Raw genomic sequence first — 27,076 nt, forward strand, 5'->3', positions numbered from 1 at the left:
ATGAAATATCATTCCTTAAAAATACGGGCTACTTAAAATCTCAACAGGTTTTTCTTATTTCTAGTCGGTACGAATACATTAGAATGCCGTTTTTTTTAGCAGTGGAGCAGACCACCCGTGGTGTCTTGCCACAGGGTGCTGTTGATGCATTTCAGCTGACCGCGGCATGGTTGCCTCGTCGTTGCCCTGTGGGGGGAGGGGGGTGGGAGGGGGAGGTGCACATGGACAGCTTTAACCCCCCCCCCCCCCCCCCCCCCCCCCCCCCCGCGCCGCAAGGAGGTCGTGAGGATGCTGAAGCAGGCATGCCCTTGGACGAGCCACGGTGTTGCTTGAGATAATCCCTCTTGGAGAGATCAATAGACAACCCATTCCGTGGTTAATTGAGCAGAGATGACATTTGGTTGGGAAAGTTGTCCTACTTCTTCCCTTCGGGCTTGGATGCAATAAATTCTCAGAGCCAAAGAAGGAGCTGCTTACTACAGTTCTCTGATAGACAAGGATTATACATTGATTTGGCTCCATTGGTGCTTGTATGGCCATGACCTAAACTAGAAGTGGCTTACTAAAGGTCTCCAATTTGCGTAGAGGAGCACTACATAAGTTGATTTGCCGATCTTGCCAATCTTGTGGACTTTTAGGTAGTCTACTTAAGATACTTCTGTCCTCTGTTTTGTTTTCTTTAGAACACGAGTCTTCTTAAAGGTTATTGGTTTCCATTTGAATATAACAACAGGCACACTTCACTTTTCTTTGTTTGAGGCACATAGAGAATGGAGATTGAAAGGACTAATGCACAGAACCTTTAGTAGACTTGGAGGCTTCTTTTCATCAGGATTCTGGGCTAGCATTGTATGTAGGCCTCTAAGAGGAGTCTTTGGAGTTTGAGCACAAGCTGCAAGGTTATACTATCCTTGAAAGGAGACTTTGGAGTTCTGGCAGAAGTTGCAAGTCCAGTCTCTTCTTTTGGATGTTTTTGCCCTTTCATCAATAACAAGTGGTCATAGGTGCAGCCGCTGCCTATTCTAGATGCAGTTGTCACCTGAATTCCATGGATGTTTTTGAGGACCCACTAGAGAAAAACATACTCTTGAGTTCCGTAGTATGCCTTCCACCATGAACGGGGCACCATTGTGGAGAGCAGACCTCACTAGGAAGAATGGGGCCAGCTTTGTATCATATTTTTGAAATCTATTAGGTACTTCAATCTGACTTTTTTGAAATAATTTCTAATACTTTATTTTTGCTTGATATTTTCAGGCTCCACAAGCTGAGCGGACCATTGAGACTGAAGAGAATCGAATACTTGCTGCTGCTGCTCCTATGGAGGCAGAACGCTTCTTATTGGCTTCATCTGCTGCTGTAAACAAACCAGAATCAGATGTAGATAGGTTGAAGTCTGCAGCAGATGAAAAAGTGGGGCAGAAGGTTAGAGACAGTTGTTTGATGCTTAAAAAAAAAACAAGAAGGCACAATAAATGCATGACACAGGTTTTTATAATCCACCAGACTTGTTTTATGCTGTAGTCATGACTCATGCTTGAAGAAACTTGGATCAGCTATGAGCTGATAAGATCCCCTCAAAATGACCGAAAAACAAGGATAGGGGTCCTCCCTCCATGGTTGGACACACTTGGAGAGGGATTACATTCTCATGGTGAAAATTGGTTTTTCAAATGCTCCCCTTGGGCTGTTGGCTTAGCACCATAGGGTTGCAAAGAAACACTAGGTTTTGTTTTTTGAGGTCCATAATGCCTACACAATTTTGGCTCTAACCTTTTTATTGCCAACATTGTGTGATCAAACAAAGTTTTGAACCATAGTTGTTAGGTACGATACTGTATGATTTGTATGATAGGATACCACACGGGAAAATATGGTATGATATGAAAAAATATCTTATCGTACGATAAAATACGGTGTTTTAAAAAATACTTATAAACTTAGGCATTTCCAATTTTGAGATATGGAGTATTTTAAAAAAGAGGTAAGCATCATCGCACAGAGGAAGCTTAAATAGCCATAGACAAGCAAAAACAGGACCATTACCCCCCCAAAAAGAAAAAAGGGATTTCTGAAATTTGTATATATTTTTTTCTTGAAAAACCGTATGAGTTCGTATAGTATCGTACCGTATGGTATTTCATACGATATGGTGTCGTACGCCGTACGGAAACAACTATGTTTTAAACTAGCCTCTTAATCTTGCCAATGCAAGGTGTAGTAGGAGGTGAGGGATCATATCCTGGCCAACAGCACCTCAGTCACTACCATGGGGTGAGCTAGGATGAGGCGAGTGATGCTTCAATGGAGAAGCATCTCAAGAATGCTTGCAAGAAGGGGGTTCTAATTGCCGCTCTATGAAAACACCAACCCCCACGTTGCAGTGTAGGTATCTGATGAGAGTATGCCTGGGGACCCATTTCACACAAACCTTGGTGCCCCAAGATGATGTTGGGGCCAAGAAGCCACGTGATTTTTCGAGTTGGAGGCTATTCGCTTGGTAGCAACACAGTTTCTCTTCCCTGCCTTCTTGGTAAGCCCTTGTGTTATCATTGAACTTCCAAGTCTAGTAGCTCTTGAGTGTTGCAAATATTGGAGAAAGAGTTTTTGAAGTCTTTTGCCTCATGCTGCTAAAAAGTTTCTCATGGTCCAGTAATTGTTATGAAGGAATCCAGTGCTTGTTAGCAGCTTTGTTCTACCGATGGTAAGATGAATGGATATCTAGAGAGCAGAGCAAGAAGAAGATGAACTTCTGTAGCATCAGCTCTCCAGCAAGGTCCAATCAACTTTTTCGTAGGCCTTCAAAAAGAATTCCCTTACATAAGTGCACTGAGTGCCTCAGCAGCTTCTTCTCTGTAATTAAGGCCTTCAAGGAATCTTGCGAGACCACCCTTGTGTGTTTCCAAACTTGTCGTTGTGCCATTCTTTTAGCCTTGATAGTTAGTGAGTGACGATTCCTAAAAATAAGAGGCAATTGTGAAGTGTTCATGTCTTGCTCTATGAAGCTCTCTCAGGCAGCATGATTCATCTTGTCAGTGTGGTGGTGTGACAATCCTTTCACCAGAGATGATCCAGGTTATGTGGATAGCAGGCGTTAATTCCTGTACAGCTAATGGGCAGCCTCTGTCATTTGGGAATCCATGCGTTTGAGTTTGGTTAAGTCTTCCATTGCATATTTGTATGTGTGATTCATTTGCAGTTAGGCCTTACAGGTGGCATCAAAATCCATAATGATTTAGGGTTACTCATGTCATTCATCACTATGGGCACATGGAAAAGGAGGACATGTTTGTGGTGAAGTACATAAATTTGAAGTCCACATAGTCTATGGAGGCCAAGCAATGCAATATGAATAAATAGAGGTACCAATTGGTGGGGGAGGGAAATGAAATGAAATGAAAATATATTATTTCTGCAGGAGTGGCCGAAAAGACATCTGGCAATAATAAAAGCTGTATACAAGTACTCTCCCTCCACGAGGGAGGAGAACAATGTGAAACAAGTACGAGATGTCTCGATAGACATAGACATGGGAAGTCATGTGAAAAGCCTGAAGCTCAGTCCTTGACTGATTCGGAATCCTGATAATCCTGACTGATTCGGAATCCTGATAATCCATGAGGTGTTGTCGCTAATCAAGAATGGTGGCAAAGTATGTACCGAGGGTAATATGAGCCCTTTCGCCGATCCAGAGAAGTTGCTGCAAGCTGTTACATTCTTGAAGGAGTTGGGAGAACCACGCTTTAATGATCAAGTAAGCTGGGCATGTGAGTACAACATGTTCTTCAGTCTCGTCAACATGTAGTTGACATAAGAGTGCCCATACAAGTGCTTGCTGATTGCTTCTGCCAAGATCTATGAGATTGATTACGTAGCAGTGAGACTGATCTCCATGCTTGTGCTGGCATGGGTAGTGGATATGTGGTTGTGTTTGGCCGTGCTCGTATGTGTATGAAACCCAGTAATCGGGGTGAATATGCATGCGATATTACTTGAATTTGGATTGCTTCTATGTTGTCCTCCTCCACATGTGATGTAGAGTGTTGAGAGAGAGAGAGAAAGAAAGAAAGAAAGAAAGATATATTAAGCGTCTACTAAAGACCCAATGGGCCTATGAGACCAAAGTGGTACAATAATGTCCATGGCATACGTCATCATGGAATGGAAAATAAAACAGAATGAAAACATAAATATAGCTATCTCACTGGGGTGATACAAAACTGTCCATGGAAAACTAAGAACATAAAAAGAAGAAGAAAGAAGAAGAAGAAGAAGAAAGAAAGTTGTATTATGTCTTCAAAAGGCCAAAATGACCCGTGAGACCCAAAGGCTACATTATATCTATGAGGCACATCATCCTGGGTACATAATAGTAATAAAGAAAGATAACAAAAATCTAGAACTATAACTGATCGAGGTACATGAAGAGAGCTCTCATATCACCCTAGTACATCCCTCATGGGCCGTTGTGACATGGTGCTCAAGGTGGTAAAACTGAGCCAGCGCGAGGAGGTCCTGCGAGACGATGGGAGATGATGGCCCGGATTCTCTTGTGGTGGCGAGGGCCATGGGGTTTGGGGCATTGAGCTTTGCATAACTCAGTGGTTCTGTCGAGTGTCACACCTCTCGGCCGAGCTCCTACTCTAGCCTGTGGTCCGGGTATGGTGGGTGGATCGGCCCTCGGAGTGCTTGTATGGAAGAAGTTGGTGAGAGCTCTCTGTGCTGGTCCTCGAGCAAGTACAGATGGTCTGGATCTCACTAAGGACTCCCCGTGTCTACGGAGCTCTAGAAGAAAAGGTCCCAGGCATCTTTCATCTGGGAAGTCCATGATCCTAGAAAGTGGTCCGATCCTAGCTCGGAAGAGGCAGTGTAACCTCCCCCGAATCTCATAGTATATAGGGCATCGGCATATGTAATGATCCTTTGTCTCGAGCTCTGTGTGATAGAGCTGGCATAACCTTGGCCTCTGGTGCGGCCGGCCCGGGCCCATATTTGGCAGTCTCCATTGGGACGAGGTGTGGATTTGGCCGATCGCACATCTCACCCCAAAAGATAGGTGTTTGTCCATGTAGCGTGGGCGGACGATGAAACCATCCTCTGTCAGGCACAGGAGGTGATCTCTGTAGAAGGCCATCTTCGTCCCCAGTAGGACGACTAGGTGAACTCCATGTCCTCTGAGTATCCAGTCTCACAATGTCCTTCCTGATAACCCTGTTCCACTCTGTGCGGCTAAGAGCAAATGGTGGGGCCTCTATGCTGTACTGGAATGGGGGGAGTGCCTCCATCCAGTCTCACAATGTCCTTCCTGATAACCCTGTTCCACTCTGTGCGGCTAAGAGCAAATGGTGGGGCCTCTATGCTGTACTGGAATGGGGGGAGTGCCTCCATCTGCATGCCGTGCATGCCAAACCAAGTGCCTACCTGTGCATACCAGCACTCTGTATCTCCCTCGAGTGTCAGCTGTCACGAGGACTTCAGGGCTAGGCGGGGGTATCTATCTAGTGGAAGCTCCCATAGCCTGTGCGAGTATGTCATTGTCTGGAATAGAGCCTCTGTCACTATCGGTGCAGCCCCCATCTCTGCCCGCACAATCTCATGTGGCACTGATGGCTTACTCCCAATCATGCGCGAGATCATCGCCACTAGGGGCCTCTCCATCGGCTTCCACCCATCATATACCTCCTCTGTATCTGTCTCGGCCGGCTCTCTCCTCAAGCTCCCCCTGTGGTATAAGCTGGGACCCAGATGGGGGCACCATACAGTAGTACAGGTGTAACTAGAGTATCAAATAGCCCTAGCTTCATCATCGGCTCCTGAAACTGTGTCTGTGAGCATTGCCTCTCTAGCGAGCCAAGGGTTGCATATCCCCTCATCGATCTAGCTTTGGCCGCCTTCCGCATCGAGAACTAAGGTCTAGCAAAAGCGATCCCAAGGTATACATATGAGGTAACATACTGCACAGGCTCTCCAGTGTATCTACCTATCCGCTGTGGGGAGGTGTTAAAGATCATGACCTTGGTCTTTCCAAGGTTCACAGTGAGGTCCCGGTCCTCACAAAAGGCCCGTAGTGCATCCAAATGCCCATGCAGCCCCTCAGGTGGATCACAAATAAGAACAATATCATTTGCATACAAGAGGATTGGTATCAGGACTCCTGCTAAATGTGCTTCTTGTCCTCCTTGTCTGTCTATGTAATCCGAGATCTCGTCAATGTATAGGCCAAATAGAGTAGGAATCAAGGGACAGCCCTCCTTCACCCCGATGGTGCTGTGTATGATCTCTGAGTCACCTCGTCGAGCCCATACTCTGCCTGTGACTGACTCATTGAGTGTAATGATCCCCCAAAGCATCTCTACTGGCACTCCCGTATCCTGCAGTCTCCTCATTAGTCTGGCCTATGGGACGGTATCAAAAGCTTTGCGGAAATCCACAAAGCAGTAGTATATCCAATGCCGGTGAGCTCTCCCCTTCTCAATGATCCCCCGTAGTGTAAAGATATGATCTAGTGTGGAGTGTCCTCTCGTGAAGCTTGCTTGCCCTGGTGCTCTGAGTCTGTGCTCCTTGGACCATCTACTAAGCTCATGCTCCAAAATCGAACCATAAATCCTGGCCAAGGTGTGACCAATCATGATAGTCCTGTAGTCGCTGGGGTCACGTGCTTTCAAGATAGGTACAATAGTATTCAATGACTAGCTGGCGGGGAAGCTCTCACATAGAGCCCTGTCAAACATCACATACATTCTATCCACATGACATCACATCCACATCTATCCACATCATATCTCATTCATCCACATCCGTCCAGTCATTCACATGCACGTCTATCCACATCCATCCATTCATTCACATTCGCATCCATATATATTCACATCACATCACATTTCATCCACATCTCATCACATTCACATCCACATCTCTTTACATCACATCTCATCCACATCCACATCCACATTCATTTGCATTACATCACATCTTATCACATCCACATCCACATTCATTTGCATCACACCACATCTTATCAACATCACACCACATCTTATCACATCCACATCCACATCCACATCCATTTACTTCACATTACATCTTATCACATCCACATCCACATCCACATCCACATCTATTTACATCACAATCACATTCACATCTTATCACATCCACTCACATCCTATCACATTGCGTTCACATCTTATCACATCGTATTCTCATCTTATTCACATCGTATTCACATCGTATTCACATCGTATTCACATCTATTCACATTTAGTAACATTTTCTACTTTCGATACCGACGGGACTTTTTCTAAATTTTTGCCAATTGCTTGGCCTAGTTAAAGGCACTTTTTCTCGATGGATATTTTCATATTCTTTCTCAAATTTCTTAAGTGAAATATATTTAATATTCTTCTTTTGAGTAAAGATTCATGGGATTTACAAAAATCAATTTTACCCATATTTTCCAACAAAATTAATAATGCTCAAAATTTCACTTTTGATAAATACTCATAATTTGAATTATGCTAAAAATTTCTTTTTTTCCATTTAATTTATTGGATCTCAAATATCATGGAATTCCTCTTTACCATGCGCAAGTGAAAGAAGGAAGAGTGCGGGGGACGAGGTTCGGGTGGATGGGGGAGAGGTGGCTGCTCGGGCGCATGGTAGAGAGAGGTGGCATAGGTGTGCCAGGTGCCGGGTGAAGTAATTGGAGTCGGTAGGCGACGATCCTGGAAGATCCTCCAGGCCTCCTTATAGTTCCTCCCAAGAAATAGTTGGTATAGCTCCTGCTCAAGCCTCGCTAGGGAGGCTCACTTCTTCCTCCATGTGAGATGTCGGAAGATCACTCATGCCTGTTGGTGAGTGGTGGATCCTAGCGTCACCTCCTGATGTAGACGGGCTCGGGTATCATGACATTCCTCGTTGTACCAGCTATTATGTGGGAAAGTAGTTCCTCCTGGTGATGTAGGGGTGGCTTTGGAGTGCGAGAAGGCGATTGCAGCAGACGTATGGAGGGTGGCCCTGTTGTGTGGTAAGCTCTTCAAATGGGATGTGGGGGTCGAAGTCGGAGAGGACGCGGTAGACGTGATCATAATCGATGGAAGAGGTCTCTTTGGTGAAGTGGTATCTCGGGCGGTGATGGGGCAAAGCAGGTGGTTGGGTGGTGTATCGGCATGTGAGGGAGAAGGCCAGGTATGCATGGTTGGCTGCAACACCAATGGGACGAGGTGAGATGGTAAACTCTGGGATGAGTGGGATTAGAGAGAGGGATCCCATTAGATAGTCCACTATATTGGCTCCATGTCCGAAGGGGTAGGAGGTGAAGGAGTTGGATCCAGGCCATTTGGCTAGGGCATTATAAATGGCTAGCCTATGAGCCCCTCCGAGTGTCACAAACGGGCACGTGTATACGGAACCAATTCACTACCAAAACAGCATACATACATCAACCATTCCTGGCATATACATGATTACCATCATTGTGAAACATTACATGAGCATAAACCGACTTGCACATGACACAGCACTAGGGGCTGAAGTTGGGCCAGCCCCCACCTGAGGTATCTTTATTACCAACAGAAGTATTTATATGTACAAGATGCGGGTGCCCGGAGAGTACACACTCATCCAGCCGACACCAGATTTATCCAACTGTGAAAACATAGGTAAACACATTACCTGCAACTCCTCGGTTACCAACCAAGGTTGAGTGGTCACCAACCACTCTTGTTGCAACACCCTCGGTCACCAACCAAGGTTAAGCAATCACCAACCGCTCCTGTAGAAATACCCTCGGTCACCAACCAGGGTAGAGTGGTCACCAACCACTCCTTTACTCTGATAGAGCGGTCACCAACCCTCTAACAAAGTGCTGTCCCAAACCTGCAAAACAGTAAGCAGCCATGGTTTTGGCTCATTGGCCACCCACAGGTTCCACCAGATCACATCCCCAAGCCTGATATTTGTCTAGGGACATGTTTGCTCAAGTTCCGTTGCGAGAAACCTCCTGCAAACCTGTAAAAACAGCCAATAATGGCCCTTACAACAGTCAGCCAGCTCCTGTTGAGTCTCTGTTCACTTCGTCCAAGCCGTGTTCTCAGTATAGTAGCACAAAAACAGTCCCAACAGCCATGCGCCAGCTTCTGGAAACAAATCTAACAGCCTGCAGCCCTGTAGATGCAGTCGGCCAGCCCTGTGTGGAGAAATGAAATGAAATGAAATGTTATATTAACGTCTTCAAAAGGCCATAATGACCTATGAGACCAAAAGTTACATCATGGTGGATCTGATACAATGTCTGGATAAAAAAAAAAAACCCAAAAAATGAAAAATAAAGATGATACTACTGGCACCTAGAAAATGAAACTGGAACTGGAAGGTACACTATGGAGGTACCTCCATCTCATAATATGTGCCGCATCGGACACTGGCGGATCTCCTCAATATCCTCTGTGGTCAGCACCCTGACTGGGTGTCCCGCATGCCTCGCAAGAATAATCCGAATCTGCCGCTGCAACCTCCGTCTATGCTGGGATGCCCTCCTCCGTAGTCATGGGCGTCTGGACCACCCAAAGCTCAATCGCACGATCAATCAGTGTACCCCTGGTGTGGGCGGTATCCATGTCCTGCTGCTGCTGTGGTCCATCTGGCGCAGTGATGGCTGGACTAAAGAAGTCTGTAATGTGCCTCTTGAGTCTGGCTCTCTGTGCGCCTAAGCAGGCTATCTCTATGTCTCCGCAGCTCAAGCAAGAACAATCCCAAACACCTCTGGTCCTGGTACCCCATGACTCTGGAAAGTGGTCCAAAACCCTCTCTGAATAAACAGTGGAAACGACCACGTATCTCATAGTATGCAGTACAATGGCATATATAATGCAGCTCTGTCTCTGGCTCCCCATGGCATACTCGGCATATCCTGGCCTCAGCTAGTATACCTCTATATCGGCCAATCTCAATCTCAAGCTGGTGTGAGGATGTGCGAAGCTGGAGAGAGAGAGAGAGAGAGAGAGAGAGAGAGAGAGAGAGAGAGAGAGAGAGAGAGAAATAGCAGCCAGCCAACCCTGGGACTCTTGCTTAAGGCATGTACTCCACCTGCAGCTCATGCAAACTGAGTAAACTTGCTGTTTTTACTGTCCAAAGAGCTCCTAACAGCCCACGTTTTTCAGATGAGTGCTTTACAAGTCAGGGCTTGCCCACTTTGGCCCTCCCACCCAGAATAGCAACTCGTGGAGCTATTTGGGAGTGCCCGGGTGCCCATCTCTCATAATTGGCCTTGGTTCATTAAAAATAGTCCAGCCTGATGTGAACTCACTTATAAAATTATAAGTGTGTCCGCCCACACTTTAAGTGAATGTGAACCCTGCACCCAATAAACCTTAGAAACATGAAATAATGAATAATTTGGGTTAAGTGTGCACACGTACCACCTGCAAAACACATAAGGAAACCATATGAGTCCCAACAGGTGTGCACAGGCGTATCCATGGGTTGTCCAGGCGTCCTCGGTTCTTGTGGAAATTCACAGGTAAAACACCAAGCAATGTCCAGGCATCAAAAACAAGTCATCCATGCATGTGCAACTCACATACATATGCTGGTGCACAAACATAGTGGATGAAGTCTCCCAACTTACATCTTGTACATCCAACTAGCCCGCTCACAGGCGCCGTCCATATAGGACCAAAAAGTACTCACCAGGGTAACCACCCTTCCATGAGTCCAGAGTCACTCACCAGGGTTACCACCCTTCCATGAGTTCATAAATCATGCTAGGAACTCACACCAGGATACCAATCTTTCCATGGAGCCCTTCCACATGTATTCAATCATGACATCATTCCAAACGTCTGCCAGAGAAGTGGTGACACTGAGGGCTAAGAGATACTCTCCATAGTCTGTGGGGGCTGCTGTATCTTGTGATGTCTGCTCCAGATCCGTACCCACCATGTCAATCTCCTGGTATATGGTATCATCTGTCTCAAAGAAGCGTACCTGTGCACATGCGGTGCGGGCATTGATGTCTTCAGCCAAGAGGATGTCCCCTAGACTGGAAAACTTTATGATGTCATCATAAAGGGGCAGGTACGAGGACACTCCATGGGTGGCATATTTAGAAGTGGAGGGTGGAAAGTAGCACACTGCAAGGTAGATGTCCTGGGCCCTCTTTGTCTGGATCCTCACCCACAAAAATGATGCAACCTCATCTCGCCCAACCACCTGTATCACATGCTAAAGCTCCTCCCTTGTAACATGCAGCGGAATTATGCGTAATGAAGGATCCTGTCACACAAAGTCTCACACCGCCTTCTTTATCTTGAGTTTCGCGAGTCTTTGGCAATCCACTTTATGACTTCAAACTTTTAGAGATGAGAGAGAGAGAGATAGATCTGTACACCTTATTGGGTCCCAAATCACCCACTGAAGGGCCCCCTCCTATTGCTAGGATTATTTGCTTTATTATCTACTTGGGACTGTAGATAAGCCAAAAGCAAGACCTTTGAAAGACCAAGAGTCGGGCTGAACTGTACAGGGCTGTAGAAGCACCAATGAGGACTGATCTCAAGCCTATGCACTCTTCCAATGGAATGTAGGAAGGCTGCAAATCTGAGGCTGAGAGAAGGGGCTGATTGGGACTGTTTCTAGGCTATTTTATGCACTATGAATGAATGAGAATGCTGCGTTTTACCTTCACCAAAGAGGCTGTAGCAAAACAATGAGGTGTTTGAGTGCTGAAAACTGTTTGTATGCTGAAAACACAACGTTCTGATGTGCGTCTTCTGGCTGAATGCTGATGATGCTGCGTTTTGATGATGTATGGCTGAATGGTCAAGCGTTGATGCTCTTGTGCTGAAGGATTGAAATGCATGCTTGACTCCACAGATGATGAGATGGAATGAATGATGCAAGGCTATGCTATTTATCTGCTCTTATGTGCTGGTCGTCTGGCTATGAAGCTGGCCGAATGCTACACGACTTGCAAGAATCGATTATATTGGAATAATATGGTAAAAAGGCTAGAATAAATGTTGTAAAATATGGTAAAATTAGTAGATGATATTCCAAGGCTTCTGTAGTGGTCTATATGCAAATGAGATGAATGATATGCACTAGGCAACCATGATCTTATGCGAACCCTAAGGCTTCTACCGACTCTATGCATGAATGATTCTCTCCAAGTGGGTTAAGGGACTTGACTGACTGACTGACTCTCTAAGGTTGAGGAATGACCTACGTAGCTCGTGCCTAACATATCCTGGACTGAGGATTACAATGGGGTCACGATTTACGATAAATATCAAATCCTAAAGGGTTCTACTACTGTATAGTGTTGCATTGATGATGAGCCATCTTGTCACCATGCACTAAAGTGCAGAGTGCATGTGACATTCCTATATAGTAAAGCCACCCCTCCCAACCCTCGGGTACCCCCTATTGTGTGTGGTTGTGGGCGGTGAATAGACTCCCATCTGTATCCTCTCACCTTTGGAAGCCGACTCCCCTGGCATTGATGTGTCTCTGTCATAGACATAGGAAACGCTCGTTTCCAAGGGTAGAAATGTGAAAACGTCATTTTTGGGGACCGTGATGCATGAAACGTTGTAGAAACGCTAATCGATTTGCAACGGCTGTTTCTCACAGGGATCGTATGAATAGGCGGGCTGGAAACAGGCGGAAACGTGCAGCCAACTTTGAGAACACGTGGCCCATCTCATGCCCGTTTTTAATTAAAAGCGTGGCCTGAAGCTGCCCGTTTTTTTAAAAACGTTTGAAGCCTTTTTTTTTTCAAATAGAAAAGCATAGCGAGTTTTAAAAAAAAATAAAAAACGTGCATGAGATAGAAAAGCGCAGCCCGTTTTTTTCCCAAAAAAAAGTGTAGCATGTTTTTTTTCCTTTCGTTTTTTTTCTAAACGTTGGGCATAAGCTCGTTTTTTAATGTACGTTGGGCTGTGGGCCGTTTTTTTATGTACGTTTTTTTAATACGTTGGGCTGTGGGCCTGTGGTTGCAAAATCTGTATAAAAAACAGAGCAGCTTGTACTTTCTCACAAGTCTCTCTCTCTCTCTCTGTCTCTCTCTACATCAACCATAGTGCAGCCAGTTTCTCTTTATTTCTCTCTCTACATCAGCCCTTTCTCTTGTATCCTTCCTACTCTCTCTCTCTCTCTCTCTCTCTCTCTCTCTCTCTCTCTCTCAGAGCGCAAACAAAGAAGATTATACGTGCAGAGTTGGTCCCGGAGCCAAACTCGTGTGAGCTACAAATCTACACCGAATCTACACTAGTAGGTATTTTTTTAAATCAATATTTGTATATGCCTTTTTTTTTGCATTTTTTGAGGCCTTCAATTTACCCTTTTTTTTTCCCCTAAATTATAAGTTCTTTCAACTCCTTCCTATAATATTTTGGTGATTGGTGAGGCCTTTTCATGTGGGTGTGCTTGCTAGTATGACGTTCTATAAGCAAACTGTTTGCTTTTGTCGCCTGTGTGTGGCGGAACGACAATATATCGAAACTGTCAGATGTCGCTGCCCTTTGCCATTAAGGGAAAGCCTAGATTTTAGTTGATGCGATTCGAAAGAGGGCCCAGCGTTGTCGGTGCATGCCTCTATGGTTTTGGCTTGACGACGATTGCTTAAAAAAGAAAGAAGAACATGCCCGAAAATGTCGTCGTCGTCGTCGTCGTCGTCGGGTCCCTATGTGGCAAGATGTGCTGCCTGCACAAGCACCTTCTCCTACTGAGGGAATTCCTCTAGGAAGAGTTAGTGCCATTCCAAATGTTGAAAACTCACCTTGAATTAAGGCAGTTGCCTTGTGTTTGTATCTTGAACTTATCCTATGGAAATATCAATGGAAAAATAACCACTAACTGGGGCTGACGGATGAGGGGTGAATGTAAAGGCAGGTGAAGTGCCTGGCAAGGGATTTTGCTTGTATAGCCAAAGATGCCCTCTACCTCCCTAGCAAATCATTGTTGAGACTTGATGAGAGCCTCAACCTATGGGTCTGTGGGACAAGAGGACGAGGACCCATGCCACATCTATACAAACAGAAAATATTAAAAAAATATTATGCAAGCCTTATGCAAGCTAGACAAGCCTTATGCAAGCATTATGTCGAAAGTACTATGCATAAGCTTAAAACACTATGCATTATGTTTATGCATAATGTAAGATCCCTGTCCCCACCATGCAAAAGATTCAGGGGTGCTAGCAGCAGAAGTAGCACTTCTTGCACGGGGCAGGGTCCCACACTCGGGGCCTCGCCCATGGATATCCGGACAAGAGACTAATCCATCGGTTGTTCTCGCTTTGTCGCTTTGGAAGCAGTGGTCAGAGGAGGACGAAGAGGATTTGGAGCGGATGGAGCATCCCTCTACTCCACCCAACATGGTTGCTAGTTCTTCTACTACCACAATAGGAGATTGTGGCTCCAACGAGTCTGTTGATCATGATTTTTTCGAGCTGGAAGGTTTTTGTTCCAGTTTTTGAGCTAGCCTCTCACTTATGAGACTGTTGTAACTTGTATCCCAATGTAATTTCATTGATTATAAATCAAGGGGTCTCAAATTCCTATTGTTGTTTGTTATTTACATTTTTCTATGTTTTTCATTGTTGTTCGTTATCTATTTCAATAATTTATACTTAGCCGACTCCACCCGCCGGTTCCTACCGGTCCCGATTCCTAGTGACAAGCGTTTCATGTTTCTACGTGTTCGCCGTTTCCGTTTCCGTTTCCCGTTTTCGGTGACGATGGTCTTTGTGTATAAGACCAAGTCTCTCCCTCTATATGTTCTCCTTGAACAGACTTGCATCTGTCCACAAGGCACCATTGCAGTTCCAAACCACAATCTCTAGCTTGGTCTCATAGGTCTCGCACCGTCATTGGGCACGTTGCTCGGTGATGATCACCCTCCCATCTCTGTACACTGTCCATTTCCCTGCCTTCCGTGCATCCAAGATGCGTGGCATGCACTCCCTCCTGTGTGTGTGAGATCGTCTTCGAGGTAAGTCTTTTCTCCTTTTAGTGCCCGCCTTTTGGTAAGGAACGCTTGCTACGCCTCCAACCCCGCAAACTTGAGGATGAGTGCGCGTTCCTTGGTGGTGTCTTTGCCCACCATCCATGCCTCGACGAAGGGGGTATCAGAGATTTCCATCTCTCTGCATAGTCCTATGGTGTCCTCTTTCAGCGAGGCTCCTTCCTTCCATCCCATCACTCTCACATTCAATGCCCTAATCTTCCTTCTTTTCTCCTCTTCGAGTGTGTCATTGATGATGTTTGGTGATGATGGTGGGTTACGCTGCTTCTTGGCAACCTCAATCTAACTGCACACTTCTTCCACTTGTTTCTGTGTCTTCTTAATCATCTCGGCCCATGTCGCTGCCTCGAAGACGATCCAATGGGCCTATGAGACCAAAGTGATACAATAATGTCCATGGCATATCTCATCATGGGATAGAAAATAAAATAGAAACAAAATGTAGCTATCTCATTGGGGTGATACAAAACTGTCCATGGAAACTCATCATGGAATACTAGGAACATGGAACATGAGAGGAGCATCAGTCCCGACTCCCCAATGGATGGTATACTACTCTCCAAAATATCAAGCATGGGGCTAATAAGTATGGCCGAGAGGTCTCCCTCAGCTACGTCACATGGAAAGGTAGCTTGATGGCGGTGGAGCATGTCTTGGATCTGGAGCTGATGAGAGAGAGAGAGAGAGAGAGAGAGAGAGAGAGAGAGAGAGAGAGAGAAAAGAAAGAAAGAAAGATATATTAAGCGTCTACTAAAGACCCAATGGGCCTATGAGACCAAAGTGATGCAATAATGTCCATGGCATATCTCATCATAGAATGGAAAATAAAATAGAAAGAAAACATAAACATAGGGAGAGAGAGAGAGAGAAAAGAAAGAAAGGTTTTATTAACGTCTTCCAAAAGACCGAACTCGGCCTATGAGACAAAACGGTGTACCTATATGGGGTATCCTTTGTCATCCCAACAAAATGAAAAAGTACCGAACTAAAAAGCTGAATCTGGGTGTGCAATAAATACAATGAGTGGTGGAGGGAATGGAGCTCTACTACTAGGAGAATGCCAAGCTATATGCATGGAGTATACAATCATGATATGCAACCTAGCTAGCTCCATCCTGTACCATACTAGGGGTATAAAATGGTATACATCAATGAAGGGGGTGTCCACAGCTCCCTGAAGAACATGCCTGGGTGTGCTCTGAAGCGAGCCAGTCACTCCGCACCCAATCTGTGAAACTGAGCTCTGATCTTTGTCATCTCTCTCTGGTATAGGCGTGAGTGTCCGAAAGCCAGGTGTCCTCTGTCTCCTGCGGGCTCTGAGTGTCTCTGCTTTCTGGAGAGTAATTCCCTGCCGTGTAGGGGCTGGGAGTGGGATGTATCTATGAAAAAATGTAGTAATCTGTGTCTGTCGTCCCCCCTCTGGAGCTGTCTGAGCCTGTAATGATGTCTCTCTGTGGTGCTGTATGTCTAGAATGAATCTCCCCAGTATGTGCTGGTCCGTTGCCTCAAAGATCTGGCGTAGGGAATGTGGCTCTCTGAATAAAATGGGATATCTCTCTCTGATGGCTGTATATGCTCTGCATCTGCATACATAATACTCCTCACTCTCCACCTCCTCTCTGCACAATCTGCATACCCTCTCCTCTCGGGGGATCCGTGCTGCTCTGCCAGTCTCAATCTCCAATCGGTGTGATGAAACTCTAAGTTGCCAATAGCCACTCGGGAGCCGTGTGGTAAAAAGCCCTCCATGTATCTAGGCCTCTCTATAAATCCATCATCAGTGATACTCATGAAGTGATCTCTGTAGTATAGCATCTTCGGTGGAAGAGGCTGTGTAGGCGATATCCATGTCTCTCGTGTATAGAGCTGTCTCAATACTCTGTTCCTCTCACTATGAGAGAGACGGATATGTGGTGCATCCTTGTCATACTGGAATGGTGGTAGGTGATCCATGTCTAGGCCATGCTGCGAGAACCAATGTGTGACCTGTGCATACCATGATCCTCTGTCTCCTGCCTCAGCCAGCTGTCTAGATGCCTCAAAAGCTCTGTATGACAATCTATCCTGTGGCATCTCTCTGAATCTGTCTAGCAGGCATATAGTCTGAAATATGGCCTCTACCATCATAGGAGGCGCAGCAAACTCTGCTCGGATAATGTCATGATGTACTGACGGTTTGCTGCGTATCATGCGTGCCATCATGAGGGCGTGTGGTCTCTCTATCTGTGTCCACCAATGGGTAGCAAGGCCTGGCGCCCATACCGCTGCTCCATACATCAATGCCGGTGTGACTAATGTGTCAAATAGCCACCCTTCGTTCGGGGTTTCTGAAAATGCGCCTGGTGGCACTGTCTCTCTAGCATAGCCAATGCTGCATATCCCCGTGTCAATCTAGCTCTGGCTAGTGAACACATGGTGAAGCGTGTGGTTGCTGTAGAGAAGGTAACCCTTAGGTACACGTATGATGTCACCACCTCCACCTGGTGTCCTATCTGAGTGAATGTCAGCTGACTCCTGCCCTGTCTCGATGTATGAAAGACCATAACCGTGGTTTTCCCAAGGTTCACAGTAAGACCCCTCTGTGTGCAGAAATCATCGAGTGCATGTAGATGCTGCTGTAGACCACCTTGAGACTCAGACACTAATACAATATCATCAGCATAAAGCATAATATGTACTGAGGTACCTGCTAAATCAACTCCATCTCCGCCTCCCCGTGTAATGAAGTCAGCCACCTCATCAATGTATAACCCAAATAGCGTGGGGGAAAGTGGGCATCCTTGCTTCACACCAATGGTGCTAGCAATAGTCTCGAACATACCTCCTGGACATCTGACTCGCCTACAGAAGACCCCAAGGGCCTATGAGACCAAAAGTAATACAATGATACCATGGATATACTGAGCCATGGAAAACTGAAAGAAAAAGTAAAATGAAAATATATGACAGTTGTCTAGAGAGATATGTTGCGATGAGCTAATGTCGATACCTGCCTCGGCTAGAACCGATCTGATGGTGGAGTGAATGTTAGGCCTTTGTGATGGGAGCGTGACATGTCGGCGGAGAACCTCACGAATCCGTCTCTGTGTGGTGGAGGGTCTTGATGCTCTGGGTCGGGGACGTTTGGCTCGCAGAATGGATCGAGCTCTCTCACTAAGAAGTCCTCTGGGGCATGGGTACGGGTGGTGGGCTCTGATGTTGTAGTAGCTGAATTGTTGTGGGTAGTAGATTCCGATGTGGATGTATGTACCACAAAGAAATCTGTTATAGAGAGAGATGTTATTAACATCCACTAAAGACTTGAAGGGTCTATGAGACCAAATAGCTGATATATGCAATCCACGAGTAATTGTCAAGACAACATGAAAAAAATAAAAGACTAGCTGCTGAAAAAGATAGAACTCGGAAAGATTTGGTACGATTCTGACTTGTGTTTTACCAAGAATGCATGCTTCTTTTGATAGGTGAGGTGACATAGATCTCTTAGCATTTCATGTGCAGAGATCTGTTCGGTCTCCTTTTCACGCAGGAGGTGAAGCTTAGCAGAAAGTTACTGACCATCAGCCTTCTTTTAGGAACGCTAGAAAGACCATCCCTAGATACCAACATGATCACTAATCGCTCGACATTTGCCTCATCAAACTTTACCTGGAAGAGAAGTTCAACTAGTGGTCAAGAGCTCATCGCAAGAGAGACCGACGGGGATGCAAAAGACCACAGGCCAAAGTTGCTCCAATCACACACGAACTCATGGGCTGAACAACCTATGTGGCAGTGGTGCTATGCTCTCGGGTAACTCAGAGTCAGCCCTATTTATTTCCCAATTCAATCAAGATGGGCTTGGGACAAGAGCTGGAGAAGAACCCAAAGTTGCAGCTCAATTTCCCCTGGATATCTCCACCTTCACCTCGACCACCCCTTCTCCATGAAGAATGGATGCTTCACACAATGCACAGGTTCATCCAGGATTATGGTGGGGTGCTTGGCCCCGGCGTGGTCATTACTATTCACTTTTTTTGGCTCATCATAGTCCTCTTGGTGGAATAATCATCAATACTATAGTTGGCCTCTTGTATGGAAGGCTCTTCAACAATATTAGCAGCGCTTTTCTTTGAATAGCAATCTTTTTCAAGATGATTGCTTTACAATCCTTTTCTAAGTGATTGCTTTTCTTGCATAATCTACAATCTTTACCTTCGGCTTGTGCTCTGTATGAGTGTAACGGGAGGCGGACGCGTGTACTGGAATCGTATAAATGTGAACAAGATTCTGAGCACTTAACAATTGAGCATTACAACCACAAAGCTGAAAATGACAGTACACCACATGAAGGGGCCGATGATAGGCTGACCCCCCCCCCCCTTTAGGTTATATTACCAAAAGAGTCTGCAAAGTACAAGATTATGGGTGCCTGGGGATTCACCACCAGCCTGCACCTAATTCTTCCAAATACATCATGTATGAAAACATCTCAAACAAGAGAATCTGTAGGTACATCCGCCCTACACACAGGTACATCCGCCCTGCACAAGCCTCTTCACAGGTACATCCGCCCTGCACAAGAGTATCACAATCCTCACAGGTACTCCGCCCTGCACAAGATGTAAATGGATCTTTAGGCCCTGTTTCGACGCGAGAAACTGATCCAGAAACCTGTGTTCTCCGCGAGCAAGTGTTCCCAATGCTTGCCCTAAACACCTGTTACACCAGGAATCCTTGAGACACATCCATGCTCACATATTCCATTGCTGTCCGGCCTGTTTTATGCAATAACCAGTCCAAAACAGCAACTTTCCATCGCGAGAAATCCACTTGTAAAGGGTCCTACAGCCCTGTGGAGGTCCCTAGAGCTGTCCTGTATTGTCCAAGTTGACTTTGGACACCTGTAACCAGCCCAAAACTCGCAATAACCAGAAAATACAGGTCTGAAATTTACCAACCAGCCCTTTAGAAGAGTGTGGGGATCATTATCCAAGCTTGTGTGAGTCCGGGAAGCAAGCAACCAGCCCTGTAGCAACTCCCAAAGCTTCAATCAGCTCTCCAATGTATTGAATAATGAATAAAACAGCCCAAAAGGCCTCTTGAGGGAGGCGCCTTTCTCCAGTGCCACCTAAGGGGCTTGGTGGGTGCACAAACTGGCTGACATGTGTCCCCCATAAGGTGTCCAGGTAGGTGTCCAGCCCATAGTGCTCCATTTGTCCTGTTTGTATAAGTTTAGGTCCAACCAAATGGGAAATGGCCATAAGCTGTCCGGACTTCATTAATTTTGGTCCAACCAAATGCGAACGCATTATAAGTTGTCCGGCCACTTATTAATGAGTGTGGACCTGCAAACCAATAAACTTTAGTAGTAAATGAAATAAGCTGTAAATTGAGTGTGGACGCACTTACCACCTGCAAAACCCATAAGCCCACAGTTTTAGGCCCAAGCAGGAGTGCACACAAGTGTCCACAAGGTGCCTGGGCGTCCCCGGTCCCTCGGACTTCACAAGCCAAAATAACAAGCATTGTCCAGACAGCAAGACAATGTCACACAAAGTAAAATAAAGTTATGGCATGCATCATTTATGCATTGTGCACATGTAAACTTGGAGAACCACCTATCATCATTCTTGTACTTGAAAATATTCCGCCTGCCATCATAACACACCATGTGTGCATGGCCGGAATCCACACGGGCACCGCCCGAAAGTCCACAAATGTCCTGCCATGTCCTTGGACTCATATGCATCCACTCATACGATCCATACACATGCACAGGTATAATACATACATGCATCCGCATGTTTCTAGGCCTGACACGCATCCGCACGTCCCTAGAATATAGAGATTTGTGACATCCCCCCGGCTTCTTTTCAGTTGACCGCAACTGAAAAGCCTCCAGATAGGCCTTCAAAAGATCTTGGTAATCCTCGAAGTAGGCCTCATCCATCCATTTCGCATCCAAAGCTGAATAATTCTTGAACTTCACAAGGTACCTACGAACAAGTTTGCCTCCCGCAAGCTTTCGTTCCTTGTGAAAAACAATCTGTTCAGGTTGAAGAATCTCTTCCAGCTCATCCACCTCGGGTGGGTCTTCCAAAACCGGCTCAAACGGTGTCGGTCCCACATAAGGCCTCAATAGGCTCACATGAAAAGCATTATGCATGTTCCAATAATCTGGGAGTACAAGCCGAAATGCAACATCATTGATCTTCTCCAAGATCTGAAAAGGTCCATAGTACCTGTTGGAAAGTTTAGGATACTTTCCCTCTTTTCCTGGCCTCTTCCGAAGGCGTGCCTTTTCAAATTTCAGCAAGACCCAATCACCTTGTTTGAATTGTACATCCCTTCTATGCTTATCAGCTGCCTTTTTATTCTTGGTTTGAGACCTCTCTATGGCTGTCCGTACCTGTGCAAATGCAGTATCCAAGTCTCTGACATACTCATCTGCTGCAAAAATCTCATCCTTTGTACGAAGGATGGGTGGTAGTACCACCTTGCCATAGATAATCTCAGAGGGCGCCTTGCCCGTAGAAGTATGTACCGTATTGTTGTAGGCAAACTCCACAAGTGGCAAATACTTCTCCCAATCCGATTTGCGGTCGGATACATAAGATTTCAGCAAGTCGAGGACGGCTGAATTTGCTATTTCACTTTGCCCATCTGTCTGTGGATGGTAAGCTGATGAGAAGTTCAGCTTTGTACCCATATTGTCAAACAATGCGCGCCAAAATAAACTTGTGGTTCTAGGATCTCTATCCCCCACAATAGATTTAGGCATGCCATGGTGTTTGAATATCTGTGCCAAAAACATCCTAGCCATATGATCTGGCTTTATTGTCTTGCGCACGGGAATGAATGCTTGCTAAACCTGTCAATAATGGTCCAAATAGCATCATTTCCCTGTGGCGTCCTTGGCAAATCCATAATGAAATCCATAGCAATGCTTTCCCATGGTTCATTTGGTATAGGCAAAGGTTGAAGCAATCCAGGTGCTTTATGTCTGTCAAATTTGACCTTTTGACATAACATACATTCACGTACATATGCTTCAATATCCTTGCGAATATGTGGCCAAAAGAAATACCTCTCCAAAGCTTGTGCTGTGGCCAAAATGCCTCTATGACCTGCATATGGAGGAGCATGGCACTCATCCATAACCTTATGGCGAAGGTTCTTTACCACACACATACGATTTTGCATCATGAGATATCCATCTCTTATGACATAAGATGGGACAGCAATACCCTCTTGCAAATCAGCCCATACATGTGCAAAATCCTCATCCAGATGATAAGTATTACGCATATCCGATAAGTCCTCATGGTATGCAACTGTAATAGCATGAACCTGTGGTCGTCTAGATAAGGCATCCGCCACCACATTCTTTTTCCCTGGAGTGTGTAAAATCTGAAAATGAAACATTGAGAGGAAATTTGCCCATCTCATATGCTTCTCTGAGAGCTTACTTTGAGTCAAAAAGTATCTCAAACTTTGATGATCAGTTTTGACCATAAAATCAGCCCCTAAAAGATAGTGTTTCCAAATAGTAAGGGCATGAATTACAGCCAACAACTCCTTCTCATAAACCTGTAAGTGAAGCTCTGCATGTTGCAAGTGTCTGCTCTCATAGGCAATGGCATGTCCTTCTTGGTTCAAAACAGCCCCTATGCAGTCCCCACTTGCATCACATTCCACAACAAAAGGTTTGTGCAAATCCGGAATAATGAGTACCGGTCCCGAGATGATTGCACTCTTCAACTTTTGAAAGGCATCTCTCTCTTCTTGTGTCCATTTAAAGATTGCTTTCTTCTTCGTTAAGTCATGTAACGGAGCGGCAATAAAAGCAAAATGCTTGACGAACCTCCTGTAGTTAGCACATAAACCAAGGAAGCTCCTCACTTCATGGACTGATTTCAGCTCTGGCCATTCTTGCATGGTTTGTATCTTTGCGGGATCCATGCGCACACCATCCTTTGATACAATGTGACCAAGATAGTGAATTTCTGGGAGGAAGAATTCACTCTTTTTTGCATTTATGTAGAGCTGATTTTCCTTAAGCTCTTTAAACACAATAGCCAGGTGCTCACGATGTTGGGCTTCATTCTTTGAGAATACAATAATGTCATCAAAGAATATACCTGTGAACTTTCTATGCTTTCTGAACACCTTGTCCATCATCCTGTTAAAGGTAGCGGGTGCATTTGTAAGGCCAAAAGGCACCACCAAAAACTCATAAAGACCAAAGGCTGTCCTGAATGCAGTCTTGTGTACATCTTGAGGTGCCACTCTCACTTGATGATACCCACTCTTGAGGTCTATTCGGCTGAAACATGCCGAACCTTCAAGCTTGTCCAAGATGTCATCAATACGCGGAATGGGAAACCGATTCTTGATGGTTATCTTATTGAGGGCACGGTAATCAACACACATCCTGTAAGTACCATCCTTCTTTTGAACAAGAAGTACCGGCGAGCAATATGGCGAGGAACTAGGCCGAATCAAACCCTTTTCCAAAAGTTCATTCACCTGTGCCATAATCTCTTCTTGTTGACTAGCACTCACCCTGTATGGTGGCCTATTAGGTGGAGAGCTACCGGGAATTAGATCTATGCAATGATCTTCCGGCAACCTTGCTGGCAAAGCATTTGCAAAACAATCTTTGAACTCATTCAAAAAGTTAAGCTTGTCTTGATCTAATGCAGTAACATCAACAGTAGAATGTTCAATGGTATCACGTACAAAAACCAAGTAAGAACAAGCTGATTTCTTTATTGCCTTATTAATTTGTACATGGCTTACAAGAGGTATGGTACTTCCAGTAGTACCAGCATCTATAGAGTGCTCACGGCCTCTATGTACAAAGCTGATTTTCTTCTCTTTGTAAGCCTTAATAGGCTCTAAACGGTGATGCCAAGGCATCCCCAACAAAACATCACAACCTGTAAGAGGAGCCACTAAAAAGCTCTCATAGTCGAGGTAGTCCTGTATATGTACACGGAGCTTACCAATGACCGGAGTTACATCAACCTGTTTGCCCTCAAAGGCGGCATCTGCATTCATTTGCATTCCCATGTCTTCCACATTGAGACCTATGGCGGCAGCCATCTGTACGGATATAAAGTTATCTATGGAAGCATTATCAAAAAGAAACAAAGCGGGCTGATCCTTCAATTTGCCCCAAGCCTTGCATATGACTCTACTCTTGGGCTCATGCCCTGTATTACCCTGCACATCGGGTACAACATTCACAAGAGGCTTTTGCACATTAGGCTCAGCATTCTTAGGATTCTGTGGGCATTTAGGATATATATGATCTTTACTGCCACACTTAAAGCATTTTCCAGCCTTCCTGTACTCTTCCAATTGCTGTTTTGAGAGCCCAAAATTGTGGTGTTTACCCCCCGGCTTCTTTTCGGAGTCATCCTTTGCATCTCGGCCATCTTTGGGAGCATTCTTAGGTGGCTGTCCACCCTTTTTCTGGTCATAACCAGCCCTGAATTTGCTCTTGTTTTGACCTGCAAATGGCTTATTTGTGGGTGCTTTTATGTGCAAGTTCTCCGCAATCATGGCTGAGTGTATAAGCTCTTGTATGGTCTTATTTGGGTACACTCCCAAGCTTTGTTGAATGATGTGATGGAGCCCCGATTCAAACTTTCTCTTCTTCTCGTCCTCTCCAATCTTCATGAAGGGAGTAACCTTGAGAAGGACTTTCCAAAACTTTGCTATGTATGAAGCAACGGACTCTCCCTCATCTTGGGACAGCCAGTCCCACTCCTTGCGTACATCCTTTGCAAAGTTTGGTGGTAAGAATTGATCATAAAACTGAATTTTGAAAGAAGACCAAGTTGGGGCAGCACTTCCATCAAGTATTTTTGCAAGCCACCAATCACTTGCCGTATCCTTGAGATGCATTCCCACATGCCTGAGCATAGACTTTTCCGAAAAGTCTTCATTGCAAAAAGCTATCTCAAACTGTCTAATGAAAGCAAGTGCTTTGGTAGAGTCCATCCGTCCCTGAAAGTTTTCAAACTTTACATCCTTGTCACTGGACTTGAACTCTCGAGGCTTCTTCCTTCTATATGCATCCCTATGTACATCCTGTTCATTTGCATGATGATGATGCCGCGATGAAGATTCACGATCCCTCTTCATTCTCTCTTGAGTCACACTCTCCAAATGAGTGGAAAGCTCAACACGAGAACGGACATGTCTTCTTGGAGCAAAGCGGGAATGAGTAGAGGATCCTTCATCCTTACTCTTCTCTTGACCTGCATCAAGCCTAGCACCAGGGACTCTTGTCCTTTCAGCATTTGGCACTTGCTGTGCTCTTTCTGCTTGTTGTGCATCATGTGCATCACCATGGGCAGCCATGAGGGGTGGCTTCTTAAAAGCCAAAGTACCATCTGCTTCAGTGTATACATCACCCTTAACCATTAGGTATGCAAGTGCAAGCTCTCGGGGTTTCTCAACATCCATTTCCTTTGCAATTGCTTCAAAAGTGACTTCATGGACCGAAGCCTTTGCCTTCGCAGCCAACACCCTTTGTACATCCGGGTCATTTTTCAATGACGTAAGCTCTTCGGTTTCAGCCCTATAGCGTCGCACTTGACGCCTCAAAGATTCCAAATCACAATGCATAGTGTCATGAGTACCTGCATCTCCATAGACATCATTACCTGCAGCATCTCTTGCATCCTTTGTACCATGAAATTCACGGTCCTGTGTGTTCTCCACACTGTCAGAAATGTGGCTGTCCATGACACTCAAATCAGGTCACCACTTATGATTCCAAGCCTCAGACCGTTTTCCAATGAGGAGAAAAACTGAGCTCTGATACCAATGTAACGGGAGGCGGACGCGTGTATTGGAATCGTATAAATGTGAACAAGATTCTGGGCACTTAACAATTGAGCATTACAACCACAAAGCTGAAAATGACAGCACACCACATAAAGGGGCCGATGATAGGCTGACCCCCCCCCCCCCCTTTAGGTTATATTACCAAAAGAGTCTGCAAAGTACAAGATTATGGGTGCCTGGGGATTCACCACCAGCCTGCACCTGATTCTTCCAAATACATCATGTATGAAAACATCTCAAACAAGAGAATCTGTAGGTACATCCGCCCTACACACAGGTACATCCGCCTTGCACAAGCCTCTTCACAGGTACATCCGCCCTGCACAAGAGTATCACAATCCTCACAGGTTCTTCGCCCTGCACAAGATGTAAATGGATCTTTAGGCCCTGTTTCCACGCGAGAAACTGATCCAGAAACCTGTGTTCTCCGCGAGCAAGTGTTCCCAATGCTTGCCCTAAACACCTGTTACACCAGGAATCCTTGAGACACATCCATGCTCACATATTCCATTGCTGTCCGGCCTGTTTTATGCAATAACCAGTCCAAAACAGCAACTTTCCATCGCGAGAAATCCACCTGTAAAGGGTCCTACAGCCCTGTGGAGGTCCCTAGAGCTGTCCTGTATTGTCCAAGTTGACTTTGGACACCTGTAACCAGCCCAAAACTCGCAATAACCAGAAAATACAGGTCTGAAATTTACCAACCAGCCCTTTAGAAGAGTGTGGGGATCATTATCCAAGCTTGTGTGAGTCCGGGAAGCAAGCAACCAGCCCTGTAGCAACTCCCAAAGCTTCAATCAGCTCTCCAATGTGTTGAATAATGGATAAAACAGCCCAAAAGGCCTCTTGAGGGAGGCGCCTTTCTCCAGTGCCACCTAAGGGGCTTAGTGGGTGCACAAACTGGCTGACATGTGTCCCCCATAAGGTGTCCAGGTAGGTGTCCAGCCCATAGTGCTCCATTTGTCCTGTTTGTATAAGTTTAGGTCCAACCAAATGGGAAATGGCCATAAGCTGTCCGGACTTCATTAATTTTGGTCCAACCAAATGCGAACGCATTATAAGTTGTCCGGCCACTTATTAATGAGTGTGGACCTGCAAACCAATAAACTTTAGTAGTAAATGAAATAAGCTGTAAATTGAGTGTGGACGCACTTACCACCTGCAAAACCCATAAGCCCACAGTTTTAGGCCCAAGCAGGAGTGC

The 27,076-nt window shown here is 45.4% G+C and overlaps 1 protein-coding gene across 2 annotated transcripts in view; it reads left to right on the plus strand.

Moving 5' to 3' along the window:
* The window catches only part of LOC147640296 (RNA polymerase III subunit RPC82 family protein), a 93,005-nt gene that overhangs the window by 43,708 nt on the left and 22,221 nt on the right, over positions 1-27,076 (plus strand). The window contains exon 6 of one of the 2 annotated variants that reach the window (XM_086778924.1): positions 1,258-1,425. The exons of the other annotated variant lie outside the window; for it this stretch is intronic. Within the exon in view, the coding sequence (XP_086635050.1) occupies positions 1,258-1,425 (168 nt within the window). The remainder of the gene's footprint in view (positions 1-1,257; positions 1,426-27,076) is intronic. 2 annotated transcript variants of the gene reach the window in all.

The sequence above is a fragment of the Cibotium barometz genome, chromosome 3 (assembly GCF_041138505.1).
Source record: "Cibotium barometz isolate CiBa-2024 chromosome 3, ASM4113850v1, whole genome shotgun sequence".
In the NCBI taxonomy this organism is placed as follows: domain Eukaryota; kingdom Viridiplantae; phylum Streptophyta; class Polypodiopsida; order Cyatheales; family Cibotiaceae; genus Cibotium; species Cibotium barometz.